We start from the raw sequence: 17,885 nt of genomic DNA on the forward strand, positions 1-17,885 counted from the left end.
CATGGCTGTCACCTGACCTCAGGGTGAAGTGGTCCTGTGGCCCCTGCCCCTGGCTCCACAAGAGACCATACACTCCGCGTGGCCAGAGTGGGAAAGAATGGCTGAAGCAGAAAACCTGGGGACTCAAACCTTTAGCCCTCACCTCCATGGTAAGTCCCAAGACCCCCGAAAGGCCACTGGGACCTTCTACCCCAAGTTCCACATGTTCGTTTACTTCTTGTTTTAAGACTGTCTCTTGTAGCCCAGATCGGTCTCTAACTCACTGTGTAGCAGAGGTGACCTTGAATTTCAGAGCCTCCTGAGGTGACAGGTGTGTGCTACCATGCACAGTTTATATGGTGCTCGGGATCAACCCTAGGGCATCATATATGCTACTTTAATGTCCTATGGACTGAGTAAAACACCAGCCCCCACACACACATGCCCACGTTCCACGGGTTCCAATTATGCTTCCTGTAAGTCTGTTAGTCAGGAGACTGGCTTGCCCTGCCTTAAACTTATCTTGTCTTTCCTCTCCTCCCACTCTCCTTCTCTCCTTCTTCTAAACAAACAAAACAAACAAACAACAATCTTCCCCAACCCTAGGCTGGCCTAGAATTCACTATGCAACTGACGGTAGCATCGCACTCCGGATCCTCCTGCTCACCGCCCAGCTGCTGAGATCACAGGTGTGTGTCGCCACACACAGGGTGTGCAGTCCTGAGGAGCTAACCCCTGGCCTCACAGGTGCCAGGAAAGCACCACTCTACTGGCTGAGTGACACCCCTCTGCCCCCATGCATCCAGGCTTTTCTGTTTCTTTTTCAAACATATTTTCATGGCCTTGAACTTGCTATTCAGTCAAGGCTGACCTTTCAAGGCCTGTTCTTCTTGTCCCCTCCTCCCAAGGGCTGGGAATACAGGCACATGCCACCATGATCATGTTGGTGAAGGAATTCTGCAGACACACACACACAATTTCTTTCCTTTCTTTCTTTCCTTTCCTTCTCTCTCTCTCTCTCTCTCTCTCTCTCTCTCTCTCTCCTCTCTCTCTCCTCTCTCTCTCTCTCTCTCTCTCTCTCTCTCTCTCTCTCCCCCCCCCTCTCTCTCTCTTTTTCCGAGACAGGGTTTCTCTGTGTAGCCTTGACTGTCCTGGATTCTCTTTGTAGACCAGGCTGGCTTTAACTCACAGCAATCTGCCTGCCTCTGCCTCCCGAGTGCTGGGATTAAAGGTGTGCGCTACCACCACCCGGCTCACACACAATTTCTTACGAGGACACAGACATTTTAAATGCTAAATCTTCAGAGTAAGGGCAGCTGTAAGCAGCCAGGCATAGAAGCCAGCATCAGTTGCAAGCTCTGAGTCCACACTGTGGTGAGAAAATAAACACCTTCTAGAACACACAAAACCTGCATTTAGCTCTCATCCTCCCTGGGCCAGTAAACCACCTATTTGGAAGATGGGTGTGGCTCACAGGAAGGTCTGGGTGAGGGTGGATGCCTGACAGTGGGCGGGCAGCACCCTCCAGCACCTGTCCACCTCTCTAACAAGCAAGACAATGGCTTTAGACACCTCTGTAACAATTTCACAGGAAATTTTAACATCTATGCTGACAAAAACAGCATTTATAATGGGAATCTAATTGACTTCATATAATTTATTTACCTAATACCAAAAAGTTTGTAATAGTCCACAGAGTTCGCAGGTGATCTATGGCTAAACCACCCTCTGGAAAGTTATAATGAATTTTAAAAACCAACAAAAAATTCATTAGAATCTGCTCTGAAGAGAGACAAAATTAAGCCACAGACAGGGACAGAATGTTTATTTTTAACAGCTCTCTTTATGGGTTGAGTGTAGCTCACTTGATAGAATGCTTACTTAGCATTCATGAAGCCCTCGGTCCTAGCTCCAGTCCTAAGTAAACTCTTGCTTTTTAATTCTTTAGTTGGCAGAGAAAAAAAATCTGATTAATACCATGTCTCAAGAAAAAAAACCCAAACCAAACAAAACCCAAAGACAAGGGCTGGGTGTGGTAACATACGCCTTTAAACCTAGCACTCTGGTGACAGAGGCAGGTGATCTCTATGAGTCTGAGGCCAGCCGTGGTCTATCTAGTGAGTGGATGGCCAGACACATGTAGAGAAATCCTATCTCAGAAAAAGAGAAAAAGAAACAAGGTGGGGGACATGGCTCAGTGTGTGGAAGTGCTCATGACCTAAGCCTGGGGAGGATCTAAGTTTGACTCCCAGGACCCTCAGGGTAGAGGGAGAGAGCCGATCCCTGCAAGCTGTCCTGGGACCGCCACTTGCATGCCATGGCATGTGTACACATGTGCTCGCGCGCGCGCACACACACACACACACACACACACACACACACACACACACACATGTTTGTCTTGTTGGAACTCAAACCCAGGGATTCCCACAAGCCAGACGAGCATTTTGTAAATGAGCTAACCGCCCCAAACTGGAAAAAATCATTATAGCATATTAATCATGAATGCCTCATAAGAAGACCTATGGTATATAAATGAGTATTTCTTCCTTCCTTCCTTCCTTTTTTGTTTTTATTTGTTTTGTTGAGACAGAATTTCTTTGAGTAGCCCAGGCTGTCTTGGAACTCTAATCTGTAGACCAGGCTGGCCTCATACTCAGAGATCCATCTGCCTCTGCCTCCCGAGTGCTGGGATTAAAGGCGTGTGCCACCACCTGGCTGTAGGTGACCATTTCTAAGCAATTAGGAAACTTGGCAAAGTGTTTCAGGCGACAATTGACATGAGGAAAGTTTACCGCTGGATTGACACGTCAAGACTTCACTCCCATCAGTGGGTGGATATTTTGGCTGAGTTCACCGTGGCAACACTGAAGGCTGCTGGGAGTGTGGAGCATGAGCTACCAGGCACTTCTGGTGGAGGGTGTGCCGGCTGATTGATCCAGCACCACAGGATCTACAGTTCCACATGAGACAAACCTCTGGCCGCGTCTTTGAGAGAGTCTCCATCTCGGGTTCACTGGGGTGAGAGGAGCCACACTAAATGTGGCGGTGCCACTCTGTGAGCTGAGGTGCTCCACCGCAGGAAAAGGAAGATGAGCTGAACACCCTGCCCTGCCTCCTGACTGTGGGTGTCACGTGTCTACGGGCTCCCTGCTCCTGTCAACCACACCTTCTCACAGGGGCGGTCTGTGTCCCTTTTAACACAGAGCCAAGATCACCCCCCTCCTCCCTTAAGTGGCTTCTTGTCAGAGATTTGGTCACAGCGACAAGGAAAGTAACAAACACCAGGGGGGTCACCTGATGGGCCCTGTCTTGAAAACCGTTGGTGAGCAACCACTAAAGCTGGGCAGGCCCACTCACAGGAGACAGTCACAAGACACTTCCTGAGAACCAAATGACATGGACAACAACTCATGGTGCACAGTTCCTGACAGCCACAAAATGAAAACAAGCCAAATGTTCCCTCTGGCCGGCTGACATACAGGCTGTACCACACTATGGACAATAATTAACAGTGGAGACACAAAACAAACCAACACTTCAGATGATGTGGCTGAATTGCAGTGTCCTAATGCTATCCCAGCAGCCATCAGAATTCCTTCGTGATCTACAGGACATTTGAGGGCAAACTGTCCGAAATATAATACCGCAGCCGGGCTGGGGAGATGGCGCAGTGGTTAAAGTACTTGTTGTCCAAATGTGAGGACCTGAGTTTGGATGCCCAGAAACTCCTGTAAATGCTGGGTGGCCACAGTGGTCTATCTCTAATTTAATTTAAGGAGGTGGAGACAGAGCAAGCTGGCTAGCAAGACCATTTCTGCTTATATTGGCGAGCTCTGGATTGACAGACATACAGACAGGCAAAACAACCTATAACACATAATATGATACAAATTAAGAAATAAACTGGGCATGGTGGGGCACGCCTTTAATCCCAGCACTCCTGAGGCAGAGGCAGGTGGATTGCTGTGAGTTCAAGGCCAGCCTGGTCTACAAAGTGAGTCCAGGACAGCGAAGGCTAACACAGAAGGATCTTGTCTTGAAAAACAAAACAAAACAAAACAAACAAACAAAAAAAAAAAGAAAAAAAAAAAGAAAGAGAGAGAAAAAGAGAGAAGAGCTGGGTGGTGACGGTGCACACCTTTAATCCCAGCACTCTGGAGGCAGAAACGGGCAAATCCCTGAGTTCCAGGCCAACATAGCCAGGATAGCCAGGGGTAGACAGAGAAACCCTGTCTCAATAAACAAAAGAAAGCAAGTTAGCCTAGGATCAAGACACTCCTTAGAAAAGATGGGGGGGGTTGTTTACCCTTCAGTCTGGAATGTAGCTGAAGGGTGTGGTTGCCCACACGCCACATTTGAAATCCCCTGAGCACTCATAGTCCCAGGTACAAAGGCTCTCAATGCTGTCTACAAGCCCTGTGTGGGCTCCATGTAGGCGAATGGCGCTTACCTTTTCCACAGGCTTGCACCAGTCCGTACCACTCCCCACAGCTGTTGCACAGCAAGGTGAAGGCAGCCTCTCGATGGCCTGTGACAGAGCCTGGCGCACACACATACAGCAGCTCATCCCCCATCTCCAAACCGGTGCGGCCCTGGAGGATGGTGTGTGGGAAGGACGGTGGGTCTCCGCATGGCCTCTCTGAGGAAGGAAGAGCAGGAACAAGTCAGCGCCTCTGATGTGCGGTAGTTGTCTTGTTCACCTGATTGGGTCTAGGATCACTACGGAAATGGAACTCTGGGTGTGTCTGTGTGGGGTTGCTGAGATTTGGTTAACTGGAGTCTGTCCTGTGGTCCAGGAGTCAATACAAAGGAGAAAGTAGAGGGACGTGGTGGCGCACGCCTTTAATCTCAGCACTTGGGAGGCAGGGGCAGAAGGTTTTCTGTGAGTTTGAGGCCATCCTTGTCTACTTAGCAAGTTCTAAGATAGTCAGGACTAGAGAGAGAGAGAGAGAGAGAGAGAGAGAGAGAGAGAGACAGAGAGACAGAGAAGGAGAAGGGGAGGGATGAAGAAGGAGGGGGGAAGGGAGGGAGGGGGAGAGAGCAAGCAAGTGCATGCATGCTGACTGGGACACAGGAGCCTTGAGCCTGCTTCACCATGTATGGACAGCACCCTCAGACAGTTAGCCAAAAGAAAGCCACCCTTCCTCAGGGGCTTCCTGTAGTACTCCACCCCAGCATCATGTCAACTGATAGACACACAAATTATATAGAGCTTTCCCAGCCTATGAGGGGGGAAAAAAAAACCCTGCAGATAGAACCCCCACAGCCTGTCTCCTGAGTACCACCTACAACCAGCACCGGGATCTTAGGGACAAGCTCACTTAACTCATGGCCTGGCAGAATGCCTGACAGGGAGGGGGCACTTTAAAAAAAAAAAAAAGCTTGTTGAATGACTCAATGTGGTGCCAAGTGCTACAACTTGTATTTTTAAATTGCCAGACACCAGGATCCTTCTGATGCTCCTGGGTGACTCCAGCATACAAGCCTAGCAGCAACAGCTTTTACCTTAGAAGGAGGACGGGAGGAGTCAGTGTGTCGTTAAGAGACCAGCGTGCATGCCGAAGGGCTTATTAGATGCGTGTTTACATAAATACATCTGTCTGATAGCTGATGGAAACAAGGCTACCAGAGCAGCCATGTACACAAAATACATGCAAATAGAAATTTTTTCTACACATATATAAATGCACATATACAAAATTACATACATACAACAGTTGAGTGGATAAAGAAAATGGCAGGATGAAATTTTATTTCTCTTGCGTCTGTGTGGTGTGCATGCATGCATTCATGTACATGTGTGGGCACATAGGGGAGGATATCCTCCTCTCTCTCTCTCTCTCTCTCTCTCTCTCTCTCTCTCTCATCTTACTCCTTGAGGCAGGGACTCTCAGTCAGACCCCCTGCTCTACCACCTGGCTAGTCTTACTGCCCGGCTTGTTCTGGCCACCCCTTGTCTCTGCCTTCAGAGGCCAGGACTGAAGGCAGGCCACGGCGTCCACCTGGTACTTGCGCGGTTCTGGGGATCTGAACTCTGTTACCCATGCTTACATGGCGAGCACATTTAGCAGCCAAGCCATTTCCCACAAAGGAAATTTTATGCAGCCAGGGAGAAGGGCACAACTGGAAGTCATCATGTTAAGCAAAATAAGCCAGACTCTGAAAGACAAATTCTACATGTTTTTGTCTCATACGTAGAGCCTGAGATTCAAAATTACATAAAAAACATCTGCTTAACACTTATTTATTTTATGTGTCTACACATGTGCATGTGTATGGGCATCCATCAGGGAGCATGTGTAGAGGCCAGAAGAGTTTGGGCAGTCTGTTTTCTCCATCTACTGTGTGGATCGCAGGGATGGAACTCAAGGCTGTCAGGTTTGGCTGCAAGCTCCTTTACCTGCTGAGCCATCTCACTGGGCCAACATCTGTATATTTTTAACACAAATGACATTACTGAAAACTCTGGTTTTTTTTGTTTTTTTGTTTTTTTTAGTTAATGCACTGTTGTTTTTTTTTTCTAAGTATTTTAGATTTGCAGCAAAATTGAGAGGAAGGCACACTGAACTCCTACATGCTACTTCCCTCCCTCAAGCTGCTCCCTTCTTCAAGAATGCCCTATGCTACTTCCCTCCCTCAAGCTGCTCCCTTCCTCAGGAATTCCTACATGCTACTTCTTTCCCTCAAGCTGTTCCCTTTCTGGTCTAAAAAGCATTTATGGTGTACTTCCTCCCTCCCGCAATCTTGGCAACCACTGGATCATGTAGAGTACCAACATGGGGTCTGGGGTGAAGACTCAGAGGATAAATCAGAAGCTGAGTTCAACCCTTGCACTCACTTACAAAAGATGGGTGGGGTGGTACATTTGTACTGTCCCAGCTTTGCAGAGGCAGGGACAGGTACTGTAGATCCCCAGGGGCTGCCTGGCCAGGCCAGCCAGCTGGCTCAACTACTTGGTGAGCTTCAGGGAAAAAAAAGGGGGGAGGAGGGAACCCTGTCTCAAAAACAGTGTCAATAACATCTGAGATTATCTCCTGGCCTTCACTCACACACACAAGTATACATATAAATATATCCTCCCAAACAAAATAATATCAATTTAGTAAGATTGTCAAACTGTCTTCCAATGTAGACGAGACATTTTTCATTCCTACTAACTGTTATCTATGCCTTGGCAAGAACTCGAGGGTGCCAGAGTTTTAGATTTTAACTATTTTGATAGAAATGAAGCTTTTCTTTACTGGTCTGTCTATCTTTTATTTTACTTTTAAAAGATTGATGATGATTTTTTTTTTTTTACTGGGTTTCTCTGTGTAGTCTTGGCTGTCCTAGACTCGCTTTGTAGTCCAGGCTGGCCTCGAACTCACAGCAATCCACCTGCCTCTGCCTCCCGAGTGCTGGGATTAAAGGCGTGCGCCACCACGCCCGGCATGATGTTTTTTTTTTTTTTTAAGGTTTTTCAAGACAGAGTTTCTCTGTGTAATGTTCCTAGCTGTCCTGGACTCACTTTTGTAGACCAGGCTGGCCTTGAACTCCTGCCTCTGCCTCCCATGTGCTGGGATTAAAGGCATGCACCACCACCATACAGCTGATTTTTAATATTCTTAATTATATGTACTTGTATGTGTGGGGGTGGGTGCATATGTGTGTTGTGTTCCTTGGAGCAGGAATTGCAAGCAGGCAGTCATAAACCAATTGATGTAGGTGCTGGAAACGGAACTCAGGCCCTCTGGAGGAGCAGTAGGAACTCTTAGCCACTTAGCACCGGTTGATGTTGGGAAGCAGGGATGAGAGTTCTGACCTTATTGAGAAAGATTTGATCTCGTCATTCAGGGAAACATGAGCAGCAGGGGTTTTTTTGTTTTTGTTTTTGTTTTTGAGACAGGGTTTCTCTTGTAGTCTTAGCTGTCCTGGACTCACTTTATAGACCAGGCTGGCCTCGAACTCACAGTGATCCTCCTGCCTCTGCCTCTGGGGTGCTGGGGTTAAAGGCGTGTGCCACCACACCCGGCTACATGTTCTCTGTCAACGGGAGAAAGCCCCTCTCTATTTCAGTACCGATGATAAATTTATTTTTTCATGCATGGGAGCTGGATCTGATCAACTGCTTTCCTCATGGATCAATATGATATAGTCACGTGATTTTTCTTCTGTAGTCCATTGATGTAATGGATTATATCAATTGTTGCTTTAATGTGAAACCAGGTCAGGTCAGGTCAATCCTACTTGGTCTGTGTGTGTGTGTGTGCGTGTGTGTGTGTGTGTGCGTGTGCGCTGTCTGTATGGGACTGTGTGGGTCCAGGTGTTTATGTGTGCACATACAGAGACCAGCACAGGACATTTTTTGCCTTATAGCTTTGAGACATGGTCTCTCACTAAACCTGGAGCTTCAGTATGATGCTTGGTCAGAAAGCTCCCAGGGTCCCCCTGTCTCCACCCCAAATTCTGGTACAACAAGCATGTGCAATTTAAACCCGTGTCTTCATACTTGCAGAGTTAAGTGTTCTCAGCCACTAACCCATCTTCCCAGCTCCTGTAGCTTTGGGGGTGGAGATGAGTACGCAGAGCAAGGTCTTACTACATAGCCCAGACTGACCTCAAATTTGTGATCCCTCTGCCTCTGCATCCTGCCTCTGCTTCTGTCTCTGGAGTGGTGGGATTCCAGGCATGTCACCACGCTTGGCTTGTGTAATTCTTTTATCTCTCATTAGATTGGATTTGCTAATGTTTTCTTGTCTGCGCTCATGAGATCTATTGGTCTGTGTGCCTCTTTTCTTGGAATGTCTTGTCTGGTTTTGGTTTGGAGGTAATAATGGCCTCATGGAATGAATTAGGAAGTATTCCTTCTGCTTTTAATGTCTGGAAAATTCTGTAGAGAATCAGCATAATTTCTCCCTTAAGTGCCCAGGCCCATCTGTGCCTGATGCTCTGTTTCAGGGTTATTATTTATTCTGTTCTTTGACAGAGTCTCAGTGAGATGCTCCTTTCTTCTTAACAGCTTTGCTAGACTGTTCTTTCAGTGAACAGGCTCATTTCATCTAGGTTTCCAAAGCTGAGGACCCAGCTACTTAGATATTTTTTTATATTTAATCATCTGTATTTATTCATCTGGGTGTAGGCTTGTGCACATGAGTGCAAAGGACAGTAAAGGGCATTGTAACTCCTGAAGCTGGACTTACAGGTGGCTGTGAGCCACCCAGCCTGTGTGCTGGGGAATCAAACTGCCTGACAGACGCGTGAGCTGCCTGGTGCAGATGCTGAAGGCTGAATGGCTCTTACCTGGTGAGCATTTCTCCCATCCTATTTATATATTATTTTTATGATTCCTTTAATATCCATGATATCTGTAGTAATTCCCCTTTTACAATTTGTTTTCCTTTCTTTCTTTCTTTCTTTCTTTCTTTCTTTCTTTCTTTCTTTCTTTCTTTCAGGGGCAGGGGCGGTCTCACTGTGTAGCTTTGGCTGCCTTGGAACTTATTATGTACAGCAGGTTGGCCTTGAACTCAGAGAGATCTGCCTGTCTCCGTCTCCTGAGTACTGGCATTAAAGACAAGTGCCACCACACCCAGCTGGGTTTTTTTTTCTCATTTCTTTTTTTTTCTCATTTCTTAAAAAAAAAACATACTTATTTTATTATTTGTGTGTGGCTATGCGTGTCTGTGTACGTAGGTGTGGGTAGGCCAGAAAAGCGTGTCAGCTCCTCTGGATCTGGAGTTAGAGATAGTCATGAGCCACCCAATGCCATGTGGATGCTGGGAATCAAAGTCTCATCCTCTGCAAGAACAGTGTGTGAATGTGCATGCACATTTGTCCATGTGTGTGCACGCGTGCGCACGCGTGTGAGCACCTGTCCACTTGTCCAGAAGCTTATGTTTTGCATCCTCATGTTTTGCCTGTTAGTCTAGAGTGTAGCTTCTAAGGTGCTCATGTGCTGAGCCAAAAGCCAGAAGGCAAACATTTTCTAAAAAAACGTTTTAGAGTTTTTCCGCATCAGAAGTATAATCTCCTTCAACCTTGTGAAAGGCTACGCTGTGGAAAAGATTATTTCATTAGTAGATAGACTTTTAATTCCATTCGGGTTTTCCATCACAATAAACAATGTCACAATGAATAGCTCTCTATGTGCATGTCTGTAAACATTTTACTTTATTTTGGGTGTACATGTGTGTATGTGTTCATGTGTGTATGTATATATGTATGCATGTGTGTAAAAGCCAGAAGTCAACATCAAGTGCTTTCCTCTACTGTTTCCTACTTCATCTTTCCTCTTTCCTTCATTTTTTTCCTGTTTTGTTCTGTTTTAAATTTATTTATTTTTATTTTAGGTACATTGGTGTTTTGCCTGCATGTATGTCTGTATGAGGGTGTCAGCTCTTGGAGTTACAGACAGTTGTGAGCTGCCATGTGGGTGCTGGGAATTGAACCTGGGTCTTTCAGAAGAGTAGTCAGTGCTCTCAACCGCTGAGCCATCTCTCCAGCCCCTTTGTTTTGTTTTTTGAGACAACATTTCTTTGTGTAGGCCTGGCTGTCCTGGGCTCACTTTGTATACCAGGCTGACCTTGAACTCACATAGATCTGCCTCTGCCTCCTGAGTGCTGGGGTTAAAGGCATGTACCACTACTGCCCAGCTCTCCACTTGATGTTTTGAGACAGGGTCTCTCGCTGAACCTGATGTTCAGGTTCAGCAAGACTGGCTGGCCAGGGAGCTCTAGGCATCCTCTGGTCGCTGCCTCTTCACTGCTAGGATTATAGGTCCCCCCTCCTCCCTCCTCCCCCCTCCCTCCTCCCCCCTCCTCTGAGAGCGTGTGTGCATGTGTGTGCGCAGAAACTGGAAGTAGAGAGGAGGCATCCAGTGTTGAATTTAGACGCTTCTCCCTCAGGACAAACTGAAGTGCAGCACAGACTTGCCTTTGGTCATAGACATGGGTCTCTGTGTGGGGAGCAAGTCCAGGGGCTTGTGCTCATCTGCATCCTGCCTCCAGCAACGACAGCGACCACATGATGCTCGAACCCCACAGCCTAGCCAAGAGCTTCCCATCGCCCCCTTAATATCCAGCCCAGTTTTCTTCCCCTGCAGATGGCTCCTCTCAGTGTCCCCAGCCTTATCTCAGATTGCCGTCCTTCCGGGGACAATTCTCAGATCTCCCTTGCTGCCGTTCTACATGGCTACCCAGCTCGGATGCTTCTAAACTGCAGTTCTCAACCCGTGGGTCCAGACCCCTTTTGAGATGAATGACCCCTGCAGAGGGGTCACCTGAGACTCATCAGAAAACCCAGATATTTACATTACAATTCATAACAGTAGCAACATGACAGTTATGAAGTTGCAACAAATATATTTTGTGGTTGGAGGATGGTCACCACAGAACTGCCTATTCCTGTTTTTTTGTGGGGGGAGGAAGTAAAGGTGACTGTCACATGTGGGGTCATAATGCTGTTAGGAAGGGAGGTGAGGCCAGCTCTGTCTCAGGGGACAGAGACGTTAGCAAAGTGTGGGCTTGGGGTGTGGCAGTCAGAGTCCAAGGGAAGCTGGAAGCCTCTAGGCCCTGGGCTGCAGACCCCACCAAGAAGCTGCCAAAGGAGACAGGGGGCGGGGAACCCCAAATGTACAAGGCTTATTTCATCAGCATCCTCTGGGTTAAAAATAACTGCACATATTAGTCTAAGTGAGAGCACCATGGGACTGGAAATTCACTGTCTGAATAAAAAACACCAGAGGGAAAAAGACGCATCTACGCTGGTAATGAACTCTACTTTAAAGATGTGCAGGAGGGGCTGTGAGAGCAGGAGCCAGGCCAGTCTTCCCTTTGGGCATTTTAGCAGATGCACGTCTGGCAGTTTTGAAGTCAGCACACTTCATGTTCCTGGTCTTGCCAGAGGGGAGCAGCATCATGGTGCCACAGCCATGACATGCCATCTGAAGGGAGGGCATAAGAAGAGGGTGTTCTGCTGGGAACTGAGTGTAGTCTCACCTGTGCAAAGTGGGAATCTCAGACTCTCTGCACTGGGCCTACCCTCCCTGCCTTCGGGTCCTCTCAGCTGAGCCTTAGAACTCTGTTCTCTGAGTAACCTCAGGAGGTCTTAATTGAGCAGCACTTGGAAGTGTGTAGAAGCCCTCTGGAGAGCCCAATGCTTGCTTTGCGCAAGGAGGTGGCCCTTCCCTCAGTAACCTATGCCCCTGGTCAACCCTGTAGTCCATCAAGTCTCCACAAGGGGAGAGCAGCCTCTCCCCAATGAAGCCAGGAAGGCTGAGAGGAATTGCTTACATGGTACATCCAAGGCAGGACAGCAACATAGGGACAGGTTTTGGTGGGAGCACAGGGATGTTGGGTGGGCTTGAGTCAGTCGTGGTCCTGTGAGTGACCCCAATAAACTGACTACCAAGCTCGATTGAGTGGGATCGTTTGGTGTCCAGTCCTTGGTGTCCCCACTGAGGGAAGGTCCCTGTTCACCTCTCACTAGGGGAAATTCACACAGCGTGGGAGGACACACACACACCCATTAGTAAATTCTCCTCTGGTACATTTGAGAGGAGGTTGTATGAGAGGAGGTTGTGGACATGATGCCCTTCACCCCTAAGAGACTTTGTGCACAAGGATCCAGGATGCTGTCCAGCCACAGTAACTATCAAAATCTCCACATTGGTCTTTGGTACCATGCTGTCCAATTCACAATCTATATTTGAATATCATCAAATAGAATTGTTTTTTCCAGTCCAGGGTACAATCCAGGATTGCACTTCATTGCCATCTCTCTCATCCTATTTTAATCCAGGTCAGCTGCTTAGACTTCCTCTGTTGGGCTTTTTTTTTTTCTGATTTTCTGCATTGTAATTTATTTTAGTGGTGTGTGTGTGTGTGTGTGTGTGTGTGTTGTATGTGTATGTGGGGGTGGTATCTCTGTGTGTCTCTGTGTATCTCTGTATGTGCAGGTGTGCATGCCTGAGCACACGTGTGTGGAGGCCAGAGGAGGATGTCAGGTGTCCTGGTCCTCACTGCCACCCTGACTCCCTCCAGATATGGCTTCCTTTTGAACCCGAAGCTCACCATCGCAGCTAGGATGGTGGCTCTCGAGTTCCCCAGGAGCAAGGCTACCTCCAATCCGTGCTACAGATTTATAAACGAGTCTAGCCAGGATTGGCACAAGAGCCACAAAAATTGTCCTGTCCTACAACTAAACCTTAGTGCTACCAAGTTGTGATTCATAGTAAGTCACTCTTACTTTGGAGTGGCATGTTCCGTCACAGGAACTAAAGAGGACCTGTTTCCTTGAGATCAGTAGAGGAACAAAGTTCTGTTATGTTTTTTCTCAGGGGTCAGAGACTGCCAATGTTTGGGACCCAAGGGGTTATTTGAATTTATTTATATGGCTGTCAGAGAGTGTGAGAGTGAGAGAGAGACAGAGACAGCAGTCAGACAGACACAGAAAAAGACAGCAACAGAGAGACAGACAGTTCTTGCTCTCTCTAGTCATTTGTAAAACCAAGGCCACATCCCTTGGTTATTTGATTGGACAGATGGAGAGATGTCTGACAGTCTTCCATATAACCCAGCAGATGGAGACCTTTTCCTAGGCAGAGAGCTCACACTGGAAGACAGGCTGGTCACTGATGAATCTGCATCTGCCAGTGTATTCATGATAGTGCTCATGTTTACCAGTTCTGTTGCCGTCTTCCCTGGGCACAGTGATTTAGTGCATCCAGATGCAGCCCAAGGATTTGTGCTTCTGACAACTTAATCTGGTGTTTCTAATGTTGAGAGAGATCTGGGGCTGGGGAGATGGTTCAGTGGGTAAGAGCTGGCAAGCCCGGCAACCTGAGTTTGATGCCCAGGAGCCGCAGGATGGAAGAAGACAACTGACTTGCATGAGTTAATTTCTGACTTCCACATACACGCATAGTGACACATACGTACCCACATATGCATGCATGCGTGCACGCGCAGACACACACACACACACACACACACACACACACACACACACACACACACCCAAATGGAAAAAAAGTTAAAGAGACATTTGAGAAACCATGAGTTTGAAAACAAACAAACAAACAAACAAACCTCTCAACCTAGACTGCAAATAAAACTCACTGGGAAGGTTTTTTAAAGCTTAGTGGCGGGGCATGGGAACTCATGTTTGTAATGTCATACCTTGGAGGTAGAGGCAGGATGATTAGAAGCCATTTTTGGCTACAAGGAGATTTCTGGTCTAACCTGTACTACATGCCATTCTGCCTCAAAAAACAAAACAAAACAAAACAAAAAACCAAAAAAACCCTGACACTCTCAATGCCCAGAATATTCAGATTAAATCCTTCAGGTACCATTTTTTAAAAATAATTTATTTATTTTTATGTACATTGGTGCTTTGCCTGCATGTATATCTATGTGAGCTGCCATGTCGGGGATATGAATTGCACCATATCCTCTAGAAGAGCAGCCTGCGCTCTTAACCGCTGAGCTGTCTCTCCGGCCCCCAGGCACCAATATTTTTAATACTTCTTAGTGAGCAGCCAGGCAGAACTTGTTTCTGAGAGCTACTGATGAGCCTGGCCTTTTCTCTATCAACAGCCCTGCTCAGCAGTGTGTGTCTCTGGTAAGGAAGATCTACTCACCCAGGCGCACATGAGACGCTGCCTAGAGGCTTCTTACGGGCTCTCTCCTCACCACTCGGCTGATTTTTTTTCAACAGGAAGTTGAAAATTTCCCTCCCACGGGCAGTTTCCCACATCCCATACATTTCTTTTTTCAGAATAGCAATGTTTTAAAAGATTTATTTATGGGGTTTGGCATATGACTCAGCAGTTAAGAGCACTGTCTGCTCTTGCAGAGGATCTGGGTTCAATTCCCAGGACCCACATGGCAGCTCATAATTGTCTGTAAGCCCAGTTCCAGGAGACCTGACACCCTCATACAGACATACATTTGAGCAAACACCAATGCATGTAAAAATTTTTTAAAAATTTAAAAGATTTCTTTATTTTGTGTGTGTGAGTGTTTTGCATGCATACATGTGCAGCATGTCAGGAGCCTTCTTGTTGGTGCTGAGACTCAAACCTGGGTCCTCTGCAAGAGGAAGAAGTACTCCTAGCCTCTGAGCTGATTCTCCAGCTTGGCAAAGGGATTCTTTTTTAGCTATGCCCCTCTCCAGACCGAGAGGTGAAATCCTAAGCCGTGACCATCAGGACCTGTAGCAGACACGGCCAGGGCTCTGTTCTTATTCTTTAGAATTCTGGATCTTTCCAGACATGGGGCTCCTGGTGGGCACCTGCACCTCTTTGTGGGAGGGTGACACTTGTATCTGTGCAATCAAAAACCCAGGAGCCACATTTCCTGACATACCTCTTGACCAACGTGTTGAGAGAATATCTTGTGTCTGTATGAAAACTTCACCTGTCAATAGTAAACCTGATGGCCTATATACAGCTGAGGCAGGAAATGGGAGGTGGGACACCCACCACGCAGAAAGAATTCTGGGATAGAACCAGGAGTCCTAGGTTCAGCTGGGAAGATGGGAGGAGGACAGACGCATGCTACCTGGGCAGAGGTAATCTGCCACATGGCAAAATGCAGATTAGCATAAATGGGTTATTTTAAGTTGTGAGCGAGTCAGAGAAGAGCCTAGCTGTATGCCATAGGTATCTGTAATTGTATTTTGAGTCTCATGAGTCATTAATTCTGAGAGCTTGGGGATGGGAGGAAAACCCTACAACATCAGTGACTGACAGCTTTCACGGTAGTCTACCGCAGCCTTATCAACCCAATTGGGAAAATCACTATCAGCTTAGCTAGATTTAGTATGACTTAGGAGATCCAGCTCCGAGTGTGCCTGTGCAGGTGTTTGCAGGGCTGTCTAACATGTCCCAGAGTCCCACAACCTCTGGAAAAGGAAGGGTCTGATGGCCAACAGCATCCGTCCCTCTCTGCTTCCCAGATGTGGGCACAATGTCCACAGCGGTCGTAAGCTCCAGCAGCCGGGCAGCACGATGGAGTCTGCCTTCAACTGCGAGCCAAAGTGAACAGCAATGAGACAATGGCAGGTACACGCGCACTGTCTCCAGAGGGTCTCTGAAACACTGGGCCAAAGTCATCTTGTCCGCCGCACCTCTGTGAACTCAGCCTAGCTGTGCCATTGCTTGGCCACCTTCGCTTTTCTGTCCAGGCTCGCACTGCCCTGTCTGCTTTCCTAATTAGACTCCTTCTAAACGTAATTGTTTTATTTATTAACTTTTCTTTATTTTATTTTAAAAAATTATGTGTGTATGTGCACATGTGAATGATAGTGCCCACAAAGTCCAGAAAAGGTTATTGGGTGTTACAGGCAGTTGTCAACTGTCTAATATGGGTGTTGGGGACCAAAGTTCCTTTGGAAGGCCAGTAAATGGTACTAGCCTCAACCAGCCCTCTATGTACCCTGTGAAGCCTCAATAAAGCATGTTCAGAGAAGTGTCACCTCAGCGTGCTCACACCTCAGCATGCTCACACCTCAGGATGCTCACCTAGACTGCCCACCCACAATAGTGGCTGCCACTCATACCCTCCAGGACCCTTACAAAGACTGACCTTCATCCTTAATACAAAGGGCGTTGTGCTTGGCACCAGGAACTGGGTGACTGTCAATTCTCACATCAACAGCTCTCGGGATTTGCTGTTCACCGTTCCCTTTGCTACACACGGTTGTCCTGAAACAGACAAAGGATCCTGGGTTAGGAGAGCATCTTTGGGTTGAAAAGAACTCTTTTCAGCTATCAGCTGAGTCAGCAGATTTTGAAGTGATTTGTGACTTTTGGATGAAAGCATCCACATAGAAACGTTCTCCACAGACAAAGTTTGTGTTCTAGAAGGCGAGTGATGCTGGGGTTAACTCGAAGGCATCAGTTCAACTCTCAGAAGCCACACCTTTTTGATCCCATTTACAATGCAGGTTTCAGGTACTGGACTTAGGTCCTTGGGCTTGGTGGTAAGCACCTTTACCCGCTGAGCTGCCTCCTCAGGCGTCATCTGAGTTTTCAAATGCTTTCATAGTGGGCTAGAGAAAAGGCTCAGCAGCCGAGTGCTTGCTCTTGCCGAGGACCCGGATTATATTCCCAGCACCCATGCATGGGCCTCACAACCTTCTCTAACTCCAGTTGCAGGAGATCTTAAGAGACTTAAAAATCCACTAAAATTATGTTAAAACATTTTTTAACGTGCAAAGAACTTAAGTCACTCTAGGTAAGTGATTGCAACCAAAACACTTAAAAATTCATAGACTATTTTGGAACAGAAGGCACAATATGACACATACTTGGCATTATGGTACACAACTGTAGTGCCAGGTACTTGGGAAGCTGAGGCAAGAGGATTACTTGAAGCAACGAGTTTGAGACCAGCTTGGGCAACATAGTACTTGCCACTACTACCTCCCCCAAAAGACAGATGATCACCCGAGTATAGAGGAATTTTAATCCAGCAACATGGCTGGCAAGGGATCACATCCAAAGACCTTCTAGGTCTATGTGATCCAGCTGGAATGCAGACAGGCCCCTAGTACACACCTTTAATCCCAAACAATGAAGGTTAGTTTATAGAAGGAAGCAGCCATGTTTGAAAGTGATGTCTAATTGAGGGGCAGACAAAGTGTCGAATCAGAGAGAAATTTGAGAGAATGAGTCAGAGATAGATTATTCCCAAGTCTTATGAGAGCAGGACAGGAAAAAGAGGCTACCTAAGAGCAGCATGGTGGGGGGCGGGAGGGGTTACTAGGAGTTTTCTGTTTTTTGTTTTAAACTGGGTCAGTTTTTACAGAGACAAGTTGCAGAGAGAACGAAGGAGCCAGGCAGAGCAATTCAGTCGATTCAGAAGCTGAGAGAGGCCGGTTTGAATCAGTCAGCTAGGAGAGGAGTTTAGGCAGGAACAGCT

At 47.0% G+C, this 17,885-nt stretch overlaps 1 protein-coding gene across 1 annotated transcript in view; it reads right to left on the reverse strand.

The window, feature by feature from the left end:
- Positions 1 to 17,885, reverse strand: part of SUSD5 (sushi domain containing 5) — a 46,430-nt gene that overhangs the window by 15,484 nt on the left and 13,061 nt on the right. Inside the window, exons 3-4 of the mRNA XM_084754540.1 lie at positions 16,548 to 16,666; positions 4,433 to 4,621 (exon numbers count right to left, since the gene is read on the reverse strand). Coding sequence (XP_084610666.1) covers positions 4,433 to 4,621; positions 16,548 to 16,666 — 308 coding nt within the window. The remainder of the gene's footprint in view (positions 1 to 4,432; positions 4,622 to 16,547; positions 16,667 to 17,885) is intronic.

The sequence above is a fragment of the Acomys minous genome (assembly GCF_964271855.1).
Source record: "Acomys minous genome assembly, chromosome: 13".
NCBI lineage: Eukaryota > Metazoa > Chordata > Mammalia > Rodentia > Muridae > Acomys > Acomys minous.